This window comes from Sorex fumeus, unplaced genomic scaffold (genome assembly GCF_029834395.1).
Source record: "Sorex fumeus unplaced genomic scaffold, SorFum_2.1 ptg000073l, whole genome shotgun sequence".
In the NCBI taxonomy this organism is placed as follows: Eukaryota; Metazoa; Chordata; class Mammalia; order Eulipotyphla; family Soricidae; genus Sorex; species Sorex fumeus.
Genome location: NW_026606130.1, coordinates 15647680 through 15663563, shown reverse-complemented (window position 1 = coordinate 15663563; position 15884 = coordinate 15647680). Strand labels below are relative to the sequence as shown.

At 41.0% G+C, this 15884-nt stretch overlaps 1 protein-coding gene across 7 annotated transcripts in view; it reads right to left on the bottom strand.

The window, feature by feature from the left end:
• The window catches only part of ARHGEF9 (Cdc42 guanine nucleotide exchange factor 9), a 480567-nt gene that overhangs the window by 182996 nt on the left and 281687 nt on the right, over positions 1 to 15884 (bottom strand). For all 7 annotated transcript variants that reach the window (XM_056130045.1, XM_056130050.1, XM_056130046.1 and 4 more), the window contains one exon: positions 1947 to 2179. In XM_056130045.1, the coding sequence (XP_055986020.1) occupies positions 1947 to 2179 (233 nt within the window). The remainder of the gene's footprint in view (positions 1 to 1946; positions 2180 to 15884) is intronic.

Here is a 15884-nt window from a genome sequence, read left to right as displayed (position 1 = left end):
GAAATAAACCTACATGAAGAAAACTAAGGAGAACTGGGTAAAATGTATTCTTTATTTTTAGAGATCTCAATAAGAAAATAGAATAAATATTGTGCCAGCATATAAAAATTGAGGGGTTTGGTATTAAAGACAGGCTAGAAACTGCTCAGATTCTCTGCATCATGAATGAGGTAAATAATTTGAAAGAGGAAAGAGTAAAGATAGTTTAATTTAGTAAAGATAATTCACTGCTGAAGATGACTCCTAGCATTTACCATACTGGTCAGTGTTAGATGAGCTTATTGGTATTCTTTGGGTTAGTTTTCCTTTAAACATTAAGAGTATAATGTGCCCAGAGAAGTTTCAAGACTATATTCCACCATTTTATGAAATGGGTAAAAGGATTTCTGTTGCTTTAACTCATGTTTTCTAAGAGAGCAAACTATTCTGTCCTTACTGGATCAAAAAGGGCCTTCTACTTCTCCAGGGTCTAATTATATCAAAGTGACATTCCTCAGTCTAATTGACCTGATCTTTTTTTTCAGATATCTTCAGGAAACAAACCAATTCTTTGCTTGGGGCCCACTAAAATCTAAGGTAGCATGAGGTTTCACCCCTTATGTAGTCAGGGTCCGCGCCCTTCTGTCAGCATGAAGCAGTTTCAGAAGATGGACCACCGACCATTTTCCCCTTAAATATTTAAGGTGGTAAAGTCCTAGGGGGGAATATGATATAGCAGGTAGATAGAGAAATTCCCTGGACAATGAAACAGGTCAGCAAAATTTCTGGGAGGAAAATTCCAAGGCTGACCCACTTTGTGGATACAGATGAGACCTTGAGCAGTGGATCCTGAGGAGATTGAACCCCTCCCCATGAAGGATATTCCTCAAATTCCCTCGGACCTCTTCTTCAATCTCATTAACTTTAGTTATTCAGCCCAAAGAAGACCATCACCACTCCCAACCTCCTTGGTAACCTCCTTATCAACAGGCTTTTACCTGGGAAGAAGCCCCACGTGGGGGCAGGTTGGAGAAACCCTATAATGGACACCTTGAACAAATGAAGGGTGTGCATATGCGACCCGATCTCATGTGCTGCTCGCACCCACGTGGCCGAGCACATGTGGTGCCCAAGCACACGTGTCGCCCACATCTCCCCTTTTGAGATGTGTAGTTTCATGCTTTCCTGTATAATGCTAGGATGTGTGCAGGGGCTCTCTCTGCCCCTGGAGAAGCCCGTACTCTCTCTTGAGTCCATTATTCTCTCTCTCTCTCACTCTCTCCCCCCTCCACACCTTAAAAATCCTCCAAATAAAATCTATTTATTTCAAAAAAAAAAGTAAAGGTATAGTTAAGCTGCAATAGCTTCAGGTTGGAAAGTTTGAGGGTTTCTTTTTTTTTGAGGAGTGGGCTTGGGTAACACCTGGTGATGCTTGGAGGTTAATTCTAGCTCTGCACTAAGAAATTACTCCTGGTGGTTCCAAGAACAATATGGGGTGCTGGGAATCGAATCTGTGTTTGCCACGTGCAAGGCAAATACACTACCCACTGTAGCACCAAAGATTGGAAGTTTAAAAAGAACAGGTATGTTGCCTTGATTAAGAGATAAGTGCAACTTCTTCAGGTAACTTGCATAGATATTCAAATTTATCAAGCAGAGTAGAACAAGCAATTGCAGCATTGCTCTCCTGGACAGATTCATTTGTTTGAGCAGTAGGCCATAAGCTGCACTAAACTCCATGAAAATAGTCTCTAATTTGATTATGCTGACCTTGTGTTCATTCTGATTTAAAACTTTTTGAGTATTCCTTATATTGCTGACATGTCAGCCTTGTGAGCAAGAATATATCATCTAAATGTTCAGATAAGCTAAGAGACGCTCAAAAAAGGAAAATTTTGTGCATTCTCAGTAAGAAACAACTTATAGAGGAGACTGTCTCCCTGCTTCCTGCCTACCTCAACTCTTACCTGTGATCCTGGGCAGTATACTTTAGGAGTTCAGCTAATTGTAAGGGATACTTGCAGATCTTCTGCACTGGTGTCAAAAGGAAACCATCTATAGCAATGTCAATCATCTGCTGCAAGAGGCGACAGGCCTCAAAGAAGTGTTGGTAGCGGCTATCCTTCATCAGTTTGGAGAGCTCCATGCAGGCGTCCAGATGGTTGTTACAGTACTCAGAGTATATCCAGAATCCATCTTGCTATGAGGACAGAAAAACAGAGAGAAAGAGAAAATCCAATGAGAATCCCAAAAGATGTTTTAGAGAATTGTAAAAATATTCTTACATAAGAAAAGCATGGTACTGGTATAAAGATAGACCTGCAGAAAAAATGAAACAGAACTGAGAATCCTGAGTTAATTCCAACCCCCCAAATTATGGAGAGTTAATACATGACAAAAACAACTAAATGTATGCAGTGGAGTAAATAAAATATGTTCAGAAAATAGTGCTTGGAAACATAAATAAATGATGTTAGAAGAGTCCCTCACACCATTAATAAAAAACAAACTCAAAGAGTATTAAAGATATACAGATTAGATCAGAAACCATATACTGTAGAAAACTTCAGCAGAATTCTCCAAGAAATTGGCACCAAAGAGATAGTAGGCTGAAGGACACATGATTTACACACATCTAGCTGGGTTCAATCCCTGGCATATCTAGGAGTATAAGCCCTGATCACCTCTAAATGTGGCCCAATCGCATTTTCCCTAATTAAGAACTCTCCCGCAAACTGCACAGAAGTGTTGTCAATAAGGTGGTAACAAAGACCATAATACCAAAAATTATCTAATTAAAAAGCTTTTCCACAGTAAAAATACTCAAGCTATAATAAAGGACACCCTACTGTATGGGAGAAAATATTTGTGCACAACACATCATACACTCACATGTGTATAAAACATTAATAAAATTCAACCAAAAATTCAATGGCCACACTAAAAAATGGACAGGCTTGCTCAATGAAGACATATGGATCATCAACAGTTAGGTGAAAAAGTTTTAATCTTCACTTATGAAATGGGAAATGCATATGAAAACAATATTGAGATATCTTATGCCTATGAGAATGGCATATACCAAAATGTCTGAAAATAATAAGTGTTGACAGGGATGTGATGAGAAAGGAACCCTCATCCTTGGTGGGAATGTTGATTAGTTCAGCTCCTATGTAAAAGAATAGGGGATCTCTCAAAAAAACATAGAACCACCATAAAACCCACTGATACCACACTTAGCATTTATCCCCCCAAAAATGAATAATGATATATGCACATCTATATTCATCATAGTTCTTAGTACAATAGCCAAGATACAGAAATAACACAAGATATGGAAATGCACAACTAAAAATGAGAGGATTAATTAGTCAGGGTATGTATACACAATGGAATAATATACAGCTCTGAAGCAGGGAATCAGGTGAATAGGGAAGCCTCCATCCCCATAGCAACGAGTTCTTGGGAAGTGACCAGTAGCTCTAAGGCCATTTAAAAAAAGCCCACCTTGTGGGCATAGGAAATGTAAACTCCTGATAAGACTTTTGCCTAGTGCCACTACAGACCTAGAGAAAGCTGTATCCCCTACAGAATGGACAAGCTGGGGTTGGAGTGATAGCACAGCGAGTAGGGCATTTGCCTTGCACGTGGCCAACCTGGGTTCAAATCACAGCATCCCATATGGTCCTCTGAGCACCTCCAGGAGTAATTCCTTAGTGCAAATCCAGGAGTAACCTCTGAGTACCGCTGGGTGTGACCCAAAAAAGCAAAACAAACAAACAAACAAACAAACAACTGAATGGACAAGCTTCAGAAGAGACAAAAGACTACAATAAGGACATCAAGAATGATCACAAAAAGTTCAAAGATCTTCTTTTATGACAATACCTGATGAATTCTAACGTACACAGAAAACTCCAGGCCAGGGCAACATGAAGAATATTTATATAAAAATGGTCCTAAAAGCCATTCAAGACACTGCCTTTGAAGAAACCTACAATCTTCTCAAGCATGTTACTCTCTCCTTCTCTCTATCCCCCACCTTTCTCAAAGTAACAGAGGTAGGGGTCAAGAGAATTCAAGTGCACCCATGGTGTTAAGAGACGATATAGTTAAATATCAAACCACAGAGTCAACAATACTGAAATCACGAGATCCAAGCTATAATAACCAAACTTTAAAGGTCCTTATTTATATTGCAGACTGGGTTGGGTGTTGGGTGTAGAATAGGGAACCTGGTGGAAAGAAGTTGACACTGGTAGTGGGATTAGCGATGGAATATTGCATTTCAAAAACCAAACCGTGAAAATTTTGTAACTCAATGTACTTTTAATATAACTAAAATTTAAACAACTGGAGTGATATTACTGCAGGTAAGGCATTTACCTTAGAAGCAGTTGACTCAGGTTCAATCCCTGGTATCCCACATGGTCCCCAAAACATAACCAAGAATGATTCATGAGTGAAGAGCCAGGTATAGTCCCGGATCATTGCCAGGTGTGGCCCCAAAACAAAGAAGCAAGAACAAAATTAAAAAACAACCTTTTTTTACTTTGCTGATTGTTTCCTTCTGAAATTCATCTATGAGAAAAAAACTAAGGACCTGAAATGCTTGGGTAAGTTCTAGGGCTGACTTTCATTTAAAGAGCAATTCTTCACTACAGCCTGATTCACTACTCCCTGCAAAATAAGGTAGTACAGATTAACTCCCTTATTGAGAAGAACAAGTGGACATCAGGTGTGGCTTTATGACTGCCTACTGGGGCTGCTGGGAAGTGAAGTCCTTGCCATTAGGCGATCACCAAAGACTTTGTCAATCCTGAATTTCCCCAGCAGTTCCTGGGGTGGCAGAGATGGATAGAGAGAAAACAGTAGATTCCCTTCTGGAAACATAACTCTCTCCTTTCCAATTCACATAAGTTACTCTGGGATCCCCATTGGCATCAGCTCGAAGGAAACATAAAATCCATGCAATTTTCCACAATATGGATGAAATTTGAGGATATCATGCTGAGTGAAGTCAGTCAGAAGGAAACAGATAAATGCAGAATGATATTCCTCATATCTTGGACTTAAAGACACACAGCAAGGTAACAACAAAGAGCCAAATTCAACACAATAATGAACACATCTGAGATGAAGGGCTTTGAAAGATAGGGGTGCTGGTGTCCTTGAGGGTGTGAGGTGGGTAAACTGGTGATGGTTGTGGTGCTGAAATGATGTTCATTGGAAACTATCATTGATAGTATTGTGAAACTATGGAACCTCAACTGATAAAATAAAACAAAGACAGCTCTAAGGTCTGAATAAAAGTAATATTGATAATATTTATCATACTGCCCAAAATTAATTAATAATTAAAATAAAATGATCACTGGAAATGAAACAAGTCAAAATATGTAACTGTAGAGTAGAAAATTATATAACAAAAATTATATAAAAATTATATAAGAAAAGAGTAGAAAATTTTATAACAAAATGATGATGAAATGAGAGTGGTTCTGACAATAGTAAAGCATACCATGGCAAGATCTGTCTTCAGTGGATCACAAAAATAAATAATACAGGAGTTATAATTCTAGAAGTATAAGACTAAATTCTTTTTTCTTTATTTTATTTTAATGAATCACCATGAGATACATTTACAGATTTTCAGATTTTTATGATTGCATTTCAGTCAAACAATGTTCAAGTATCCATCAGTGACCATTCTCCACTCCCAATGTTCCGAGTATCCCTCCCCTCACCCTCACACCTTCCCACCTCCGTCCTCTGTGGCAGGCTAAACCCTCTTACTCTTTCTGTTTGGTAGTTGTGCATTTCCATATCTTGGGTCGGTAATGGCTCTAGTTGAACGGTCATCTCCATATCACATTTCGTGACTGGCCCATCTGATTTTTTGATACCTTGGCAAATGAGGCAGAGTCCCTGATCCTCAATTGTCGACAGAGGTCGGAACCCCAGATTCCTTCTCTCACTTGAGTGAAGCATGATACTCCAAGCATAGCTCTTTCGATTACTCTTTGGGAGACCTGAACAGCGTTCTCATTCTGTTTTCATAGGGCCCAGGTCTCTGAGGCGTATGTTAGTCAGGAAGAATGGTGGAATCGAAAAGATGTGCTTGGAGCCAGAGGTTCTTCATCCTCTTAACAACTTCTTTGATGCTCTTGAAGGCGTTCTACACCACTCTTTTCCTGGTGTGCAGTTCTGGCGCCAAGTCATTCATCATGTTGAGTTCTTGACCCAGGTACACATAGCTGCTGCATTCGGAGATGTTTTTCTGTTAAGAGAAAATGGAACATCAGGAACTAGTTCCAGTCTCATGAGCATTGTCTTCATGAGATTCAGCTGAAGTCCAATCTTTCCACACTCACAGTTGAAATTGGTCAGCATTTGTGCTGCTTGGCTAATGTTTCGTGTTATTAGAACAATGTCATCAGCAAAGCAGAGGTGGTGTAGTTTCCGACCGTCTGTCTTCACTCCCATTCCTTCCCATTCCAGTCACTGGATGAAGTTCTTCATTGTGGCACTGAAGAATTTCGGTGAAATGGTATCCCACTGCCGAACCCCTCTCTTTTTGTCAATGATCACTTCCTTGTAGAACGGTGTGATCCTATTGGTGAATCCGTAATACAGCTCACAGAAGATCCTGATGTACTGAGTTTGAATGCCCCATTTGGCTAGGGCTTCGATGGTCACTTCAGTCTCAAGAGTATCAAAGGCCTTCTTTAAATCAATGAACATTAAACAGAACAGCATCTTGAACTCCCGAGAAACCACAAAGAGCTTGGTTACCATGTGGATATTGTGCATCGTGCTGAATCCTTTTCTGAACCAGCCTTGCTCGCATGGTTGTCCTTAATCTAGTGTTCTGCCAATCCTATTAAGGATGATTTGAGTGAACAGCTTGTAGATGACAGACAACAGGCAGATAGGGCAATAGTTTCTGATGTCATGGATGTCTTCCTTCTTGTACAGTACTACAGTCCTGCAGATTTTCTACTAGGATGGAACTTTGCATTCAGACAGGTAGCATGTGAAGAGCCAAAGTAGTGTATTGACAAGTACTGGTGGCAGATTCTTCACTTTTTGGGGGCTGACCTTGTCTGGACCGGGTGCTGTCTGCTTCCTTAACAGCGAAATGGCGTGTCGGATTTCTGGAGGGAGAAAGCTGGGAAGGACATATTCATCCTGCTGAATTTGGTATGTGGGCAGGTAGACATGGCTACTGAAGAGATCTGGGTAGAAGTCATGGATAACCTTCTCCATTGCCCTTTTGGAAGATGTAATGTCAAAGGGCAGTCATCTTGGTCTTATAGTTGGTGAAGGATAGGCTGGCATTATGAACATTTTTCTCTGCTTCTGCCACATCGGCCAATACTGCTGCTCTTCTCTCTTTGAGGTCTTCCTTTATCTTTTCTCAGCATAGCTTTGCCAGTTCAGATATTAGCTGGTGATTACCTGAGGCTTGTGCCAAACCACGTTGGCAAATGAACTTGAGAATTTCCGAAGACAGGAGTCTGTTTGTGGCTTTCTCACCCTCAGCATTCCTTGCACAGTCATGAAGGTGCAGAATCAGTCAATCATATTCCTGGTCGATGTTGTCAATCAAAACATCTTCCCATATTGCTGCAATTGTGCCAAAAAGCTCCCAGTTGGTAGTCGTTCTGGGAGTTCTCTTCTTAAACTTTGCAGCTATTTCTCCCCACTCCATGAAGTAGAATTTTGCACAAAGGAGACAGTGGTCTTATCCCATTTAGAATTTTTGGACAACAGCAACAATGGTCAGATAAAATGTTTGACTGAATATGATGTGATCAATTTTGCTGTGTGCTTGTCCACTGCAAGACTCCCATGTCCAATGCTTAGATTCGACCTTTTGGAACTGAGAGTTACCATGGATTGTCTTGATCGACATGATGAACTCAGACAGTCTCTCACCCTGTTCGTTCCATTCTAGGCCATGGGTCCCGATGTGGAGTTCTTTTGGTGACCTTCTTGGTCCTATCTTGGTATTAAAATGACTGAAAATGACCTTGTAGAAGGTATGGTCTTTTTTATAGAACTTCTCCAGCTCCATGTAGAACTTCTCAATTTCTTCTTCATGGTAGTTGGATGTTGGTGCACAGACAACGGAGATAGAAACTGCCGGCAGTGAGCCACATCTATTAAAAAATAAGTGCCAATTCGCGTTGTTAGGCATTCAAAGGAATTGATGATCAAGGCCAAATTCATTTTGCCAAGGACACCGACACCACTGATGCCTCTATTTTTGCATGTTCCAAGGAACAGTTCTTCTTCAGTGTCCAAAATGTTGTGATGTGATTGATGCTATTTCATCTCTTTCAGTCCAATGACATTGTACTTGTTCTTCTGAGCTTGCACCATCAGATCCTTAATGGATGCTTCCGATGCCAGTGTATGTGTGTTGACAGTACAGACATTCATTTTAGTCATTCTTCATTTTGGCAGCCTAGTTCGGCCCTGAGATTTTATCAGCCTCTCCTTGCTTGTCCTTCCCAATGTTGCCGTATTGGGGGCTATTTTGAAGTCAGAGGTCTGAGACCCATTATTGTTACTATTTTTGACATATTGAATATGCCATGGGTAGGTTGCTAGGCTCTGCTATGCGGGCAGGTTACCCTCAGTAGCTTGCTGGGCTCTCCGAGAGGAACAGAGGTTTTTAGGGCGATCTCTAATCGCCCTTACAGATGCTCCCAGACTACCGAATGCTAGCTTTTGGTCGACTAGCATGTTGTACCGATTTTCACACTGACAAACACGCACCTGCATGCATCTCTGGGCAGAACTTTATTCACTCTTCGCCGTTTGGCACCATTGCCACTCCCAGCCATTATGAGGTAGTGAAATATTCAGGGTTCTGAAGTTGAGGTCTTTAATCCATTTTGATCTTACTTCTGTGCATGGTGTTAGGTAGAGGTCTGAGCCCATTTTTTTTGCATGTAACTACCTTTTTTTAGCACCATTTGTTAAAGAGACTTTTCTTGCTCCACTTTGCATATCTTGCTCCCATATTAAATATTATATGCTCATATATTTGGGGGTATGTGTAAGGATATTCTACCCTATTCTACTGGTCTGCAGGCCTATCTTTAATTCCAATACCATGCCATTTTAATTATTACCTCTTGGTAGTACAGTGCTTTAGCTATTCGTGGGGAGTTGTTGTTACATATGAATTTCAGGAGTGTTTGATCCATTTCTTTGAATAATGTCATGGGTGCCCTTAAAGAGATCACATTGATTCTGTGTAATGCTCTGGGGAGAATTGCCATTTTGACAATGTCAATTCTCCCAATCCATGAGCAGGGGATGTGTTTCTATTTCCTTGTGTCCTGTTTTATTTCTTGAAGTAGTGTTTTGCAGTTTTCTTTGTACAGGTCCTCCTTTACCTCCTTAGTTAAGTTGATTCTGAGGTACTTGATTTTCTAAGGCATGACTGTAAATGGGATTGCCTTTATCATATCACTTTCTTCTCTCTTGTTAGTTGTGTATAGGAAAGCCATGGGCATTTTGGTATTGATTTTTATTTTTTTTAATTTTTTTAAATTTATTTATTGAATCACCGTGAGAAAAGTTACAAAGCTCTCAGTTTTAAGTCTCGGTCATGCAATAATCAAACATACCTCTCCTCACCAGTAATTAATTTTCAACAAGAACCCAAAAATAGCCCCTCCCACCCCTCCCGATGCCTTTGAGGCAGATGATTTCTACTTAACTCTCTCTCTACTTTGAATACATATATTATTTCGACAAAAGATATACCATTACTTTTTGGAATTCCCCCCCCCAACAATCAGAACTGCTGAAAAGACATTGTGAAATAATTTGTTTTCTATTGCTGGGGCTGGAGCGATAGCACAGCGGGTAGGACGTTTGCCTTGCATGCAGCCAACATGGCCGACCCGAGTTTGATTCCTCCACCCCTCTCGGAGAGCCCGGCAAGCTACCGAGAGTATTCGATATGCCAGACACAGTAACAACAAAGTCTCCAATGGAGACGTTACTGGGCCCGCTCGAGCAAATCGACGATCAACGGAAGGGCCTTTACTTTACTTTTACTTATTGCTGGTTATGAAAACCACATGATGGCCGCTATCGTGGCCACGTGATTTTGGATTTCTGATATTTTATCAATTAAATCTGGAGGGATTTCTGCCAAGAGCTGAATAATTACGAGATTGGTTTCTGTGCGTCTGTTGCCATGGCCATGCTGGAGAGCAGCTCGTGGGGGCAACTCATGGCCTTGGTTGGGCGTGAAGGATGAGCTGGTTCCGCTTCCCTTCCCATGAGGCTGCAGTTGCCCCGTCACCGCTGGCTCATACCTGGCTTTCCAATAAGCTCTGAGGCGATGGCCACCATACTGCTGGGGGGGGGTGCAAAGAAACAGACACCCTTTCCCTCCCAGGGGTCATGGTGCCGGAGTTTAATGCATAGTCCATTCACATTTCTTCCACAAGCTGCTGGGCTCGGGATTAGTTCCATGTGCCTCTGGTGCCATGGCCATGCTGGATAGCTGCTCTTGGGGGGCAACTTATGGCCTCAGTTGGGTATAAAGGACGAGCTGGTTCTGCCCCCCTTCCCATGAGGCTGCAGTTGCCCCGTCACCACCGGCTCATACCTGACTTTCCAATAATCTCTGAGGCGGTGGCCAATGTGCTGCCAGAGGGCGCGGAAGTGGAAGAAACAGACACCCTTTCCCTCCCGGGGGAGAGGGGCATGGCGCCGGAGTTTATTGCATAGTCCATTCACATTTCTGCCTCAAGCTGCTGGGCTCTGGATTATTTCCATGTCCCTGTTGTGCCATGGCCATGCCAGAGAGCCCCTACTGGGGGGCAACTCATGACTTCCGTTGGGTGTGAAGCTGGTTTTGATTTTAGAGCCTGCGATTTTACTTTTCAAGTTTACGGCTTCTAGGAGTTTCTTGGTAGAAATATTAGGGTTCTCTAAATATAGTATCATGTCATCTGAAAATAAGAAGACTAAATTCTTTTTAAATAAATCATGCCTGTAAAAAACCCTGCAAAATCTAAAAAATATAATATAATTTTAGAGAATCACATCATCCAGAATGTCTAATTGTCTCAAAAATTTCTTAAGAAAATTCTAGGGTAAATTTCTAGGGGAAAGGGCAGTTCAGATAGAGAAGGGAGCACCAAATAAAGGGTGTTTGAAGGATCCTCCCAGGAGGGGAAAATCATGTTGAAAGTAGACTATGGACTGAACATGTTTGCCACTCAATGCCTCTTTTGCAGACCACAACGCCCAAAAGGAGAGAGAGAACAAAAGGGAATGCCCTGCCACAGAGTCAGGGTGGGAGGGGGGTGGGGGGATATTATCCATGGTGGTGGAAAATGGGCACTGGTGGAGGGATGGGTATTTGATCACTGTATGACCGAAACCCAAGCACAAAGATTTGTAAATCTACAACTGTACCTCATGGTGCTTCACTAATAAAAAAAAAAGAAATGCACTGTGCTGCTTTGTCCTCCTAACATAAACGCCAATGATAGTATATGCCCCTTGGTAGGAAAATTTAGGTATAATAATGCATAAGATTTGCAAAAATGCACCCAAGAAATAATAATATAGCAGAAAAGAACAGAAGAGTAAACAAATATCTACCAATTGAAATAATACAGTGAACAAGTATAGACTAAGCCTGTTATAGTCTTTTAGGTATAGGACCTACATGTGCAAAAATAGAATAGGAAATTGTCAGGACTTTATATGTCAAGAGTGCTTGCTAATAGCTCTGTACCTAGTGAAATTGATGTGCTTATTAACACTCTGTCAACATTGACTTACCTATTAGGAACCCTGGGAATTGGTGGGGGAGCAATACTGTACTGAATAAATTGCCTGACTGGGAGACCCTGCCCAGGAAACCTAAAACTTAGACAGTCCATGTGTGTTTATCTGTCTCCCTATGTGTTTGTGTGTCTCACTCTCTGCAACCAAACCCGTGGGATGGGGCTCAAAGGTACCAATTCAATTCTCTTTAGACTAATTGTGACCTCTGATGTGATCCAGTGAACAGAAAGAAATCATTGTCATTGTGAGGCAACTGAAAATGGAGAACTTTGAGGCACTTTAGCTCATTAAAATCATGTCAAGGTGAGAAAACAGAAGTATACTGTTGGGATCCATAGCCACTGGTGAAATGAATTAAAAGGGGTAGTCAAAATGGCAACTTTTTAAGCTTAGAATAAAAATATTATATTCACACTATCTGACCCCTGGGATAGCAGTTGTTGCTGATATCCAGACCAATGCTTTGTTAATACAGCATTTCCCTTGGTATCTAGATCATGCTAGTTTTGTTTTACATATCTGAGAAAGAATAGTTTAAAACAAAACATGTCAAAATAGAGAAAATTCCCCAGAAATCATTAGAACATTAACCATAGTAATAACAGCTTTGTTGCCAATAGATGGACCAGTCCAGAATAAAATTGAGGGAGTCTCCAGGCCAATTGTGAGAGCATCAACGCAAATAAGTATGAGGAAAGCACTAGGAATCAACACTTCAGTCTCACCTCTCCAAGATTGTCATGAGAGGGAAGGAAAATGCAAGGAAGAGAGGGAGAGTTATTATTACGTGACTCTCAAATAAGTGTGATTAGACTACATCAAGGGTATGGTGTCAAAGATTGGGCTCACAGGTTTTTCCTCTGCTCAACCATTTTGACCTGACTGCAGGAGGCAAGACCAAGGCAAGTAGAGTCTGAAAACAGCTTTTGTTTCCTCATGGGCAGTACAAAATGTGAAGAACTCTTGAAAGGTTTTGAGGAACATGCTTCCTTACTGAATTAACAATCATCATTTTCATGGAAAGTTTTACTCTTACAGATGTTGTCAATGCTTCTGTTCACCCTTTTTCCATAGTTAAAGGAAATGTGCATTATATAGTGGGTAAAAATCAAGTATTTACCTTTTCTATTCTTGAAAACTCTCCTTTCTGCTAACCCTCAGAGCTTGGAATGCTGAAGATGAAAATGTCTGAATTCTGGGCTTACATCTACTTGGTCACAATGTAATTTGTCAGTTTTGGTGTACCAATAAAGCTATTTCTGATCAGCTTCAGTTAGTAACATACTAAAACGAGGATCAAAAATCAGTATTTGGTCTCAATAGGCCAACAGACCAAAGTCACTCTAGAGAGAGTTTCTTCCTTTTCTTGTGCCAGCTTGCGTCCCACTGTTCTTAAAGAAACAATAAATGTGGATCAGAGTTTTGTGCATGTATGTGAGTGTTGGTAGTGAAATAGGAAATCTCAGTTTCTCCTTGTCAATGAGAAAGAATTTGAGGTCTCCTTTTGCCAAACGTTCCATATATCCCCTATAAATTTGACACATTTCATCCTCAAGGTCCTAGTTAGATAGTCCTGGAGTTACTGTTAAACACTGACCTGAAGCCTAGGTTGACCGGGAAACTAGGAAAATGGGCAATAATACCTGGAAATTATTTTCCCCTTGTCAGTGAGGGAGTAAGCCGCAGTCTCCTCTTGCCATATTTCTCCCAATGGTCTGGCTTACATTTCATCCTCAAGGCCCTGTCTCAACATTCCTGTCAGCTCCCCAGGACCATAAAACTCTGTCTTGCAGCCTAGGCTGACAAGGGGACTATAATAAGGCACAACAATACTCCAAAAATTTAGTTCAGCCCGATATCCCTCCGATTATCTGGTGCCCTCTGCAAACGTTTGACAGCTGAAAAGAAATACAAGAAACCCCTTAAATGACCTAGATGAAACTTCCTTACATTATCTTAGTCCTATACTCTTTACCACACTCCAAACTCCACTTGGGGAATTCCTTTTACTTTCTATTATACTTTCCAATAAACTTTTCTACTTTTCACCTCTGAGTCTGAGCATCTTTATTGAAGACCCCAGTAGTCCTGAGTGAACAGAGACCTGCCACTGCCACCGCCACATCACCCCCATCAGTGATGACTGGTGTGTATGCAGTCAATTTATCTGTCTGACCATATATGTGTTTGTGGAATGTTCACATTTTAAGGACAAGATAGAATCAGAAGTAAAAATCTTCATATGTTTTGCTCGGGATTGAAATGTGTGCTGAAAGTAGACTATAGACCGAACACAATGACACCTCAATACCTCTATTTCAAACCACAACACCCTAAAGGAACGAGAGAGCAAAAGGGAATGCCCTGCCACAAAGGCGGAGAAGAGTGGGGGGTGGAGAGGGGGTTGGGTGGGCTAATGGGATCATTGCTGGTAGAGAATGGGCACTGGTGGAGGAATGGGTACTCCATCATTGTATAACTGAAACCCAAGCACGAAAGTTTGTAAGTCTACAACTGTACCTCATGGTATTTCACTATTAAAATAAATACACATGGCCAAAGGCACGGAAAAATGCTCTACATTGCTAATCATCAGAGAGATGCAAATTAAAATAACAATGAGATCTTATCTCACACCACAGAGACTGGCACACATCAAAAAGAACAAAAATAACCAGTGCTAGCTCAGATGTGGGAGGAAGAGACTCTCATTCACTGTTGGTGGAAATGCCGATTGGTCCAGCCTTTTTGGAAAACAATATGGGTATACTTACAAAACTAGAAATTGAGCTACCGCGTGACTCAGCAGTACCACTTCTGGGGATATATCCCAGGGGTGCAAAAAAGCACAGGTAAATGACATCTGCACTGTATGTTCATTGAAGCTCTGTTCACAATACTTGGAATCTGGAAACAACCCAAGTGCTGAGATCAGACGACTGGTTAAAAAAAACTTTGCTACATCTACACAGTAGGGCTGGAGCGATAGCACAGCGGGTAGGGCGTTTGCCTTACAAGCGGCCAACATGGCCGACCCGATTTCGATTCCTCCGCCCCTCTCGGAGAGCCCGGCAAGCTACCGAGAGTATTCGATATGCCAGACACAGTAACAACCAAGTCTCCAATGGAGACGTTACTGGGCCCGCTCGAGCAAATCGACGATCAACGGGAGGGCCTTTACCTTTACCTTTACATCTACACAGTGGTATACTATGCAGATGTTAAGAAAGATGAAGTCATAAAATTTGCTTATAAATGGATGTTCATGGAGAGTATCATGCTAAGTGAAATAAGTCAGAAAGAGAGGAATAGGAATAGAATGACTGCATTCATTTGTGGAATATAAACTAGCATAGTATGAGACTAACACCCAAGGACAGTAGAGACAAGGACCAGGAAGATTGCTTCATGATTTGAAGCCTGCCTCATGCGCTAGAAGTAAAGGCAATTGGTATAGACAAGGGACCACTAAGCCAATGATGGTTGAAGGAATTGATTGGGATAGGAGATGTGTGCTGAAAGTAGACTAAAGACCAAACATGATAGCCTCTCATTATTTGTATTGCAAACTATAATGCCCAAAGTAGAGAGAGAGTAAAAAAGGAAAATGCCTGCCATAGAGGCTGTATTGGTGTGGGGGGTGTTGGGAGGGATACTGGGGATATTGGTGGTGGTAAATGTACACTGGTGGAGGGGTGGGTGTTTGATCATCATATGATTGAAAGTCAATCGTGAAAGCTTTGTAACTCACAGTGATTCAATAAAAAAAACTAAAAATATTGTCTGCCAGTTCAAAATTAAAAAAAGAATCTATGAAAAAATCTTCATATGTGTTATATACTGTGACTTTTGGTCTGGAAACTTTTAAAAATGTTTTCCTGTTATATGCCATGTACCTGGGATTTAATAAGATAATATCCTAGAATTAACAATAATTCTTAGGCCCAAAAATACCAAGGCTAGCTAAGGTCATTAAAAATGATAAGTCTTTTCTTTTCCCTGTCCTATGGAGAGTGAACTGTGCCTTATAAATAACAAAAATGTTTGATTTATCATATCAGTAAGCTAGA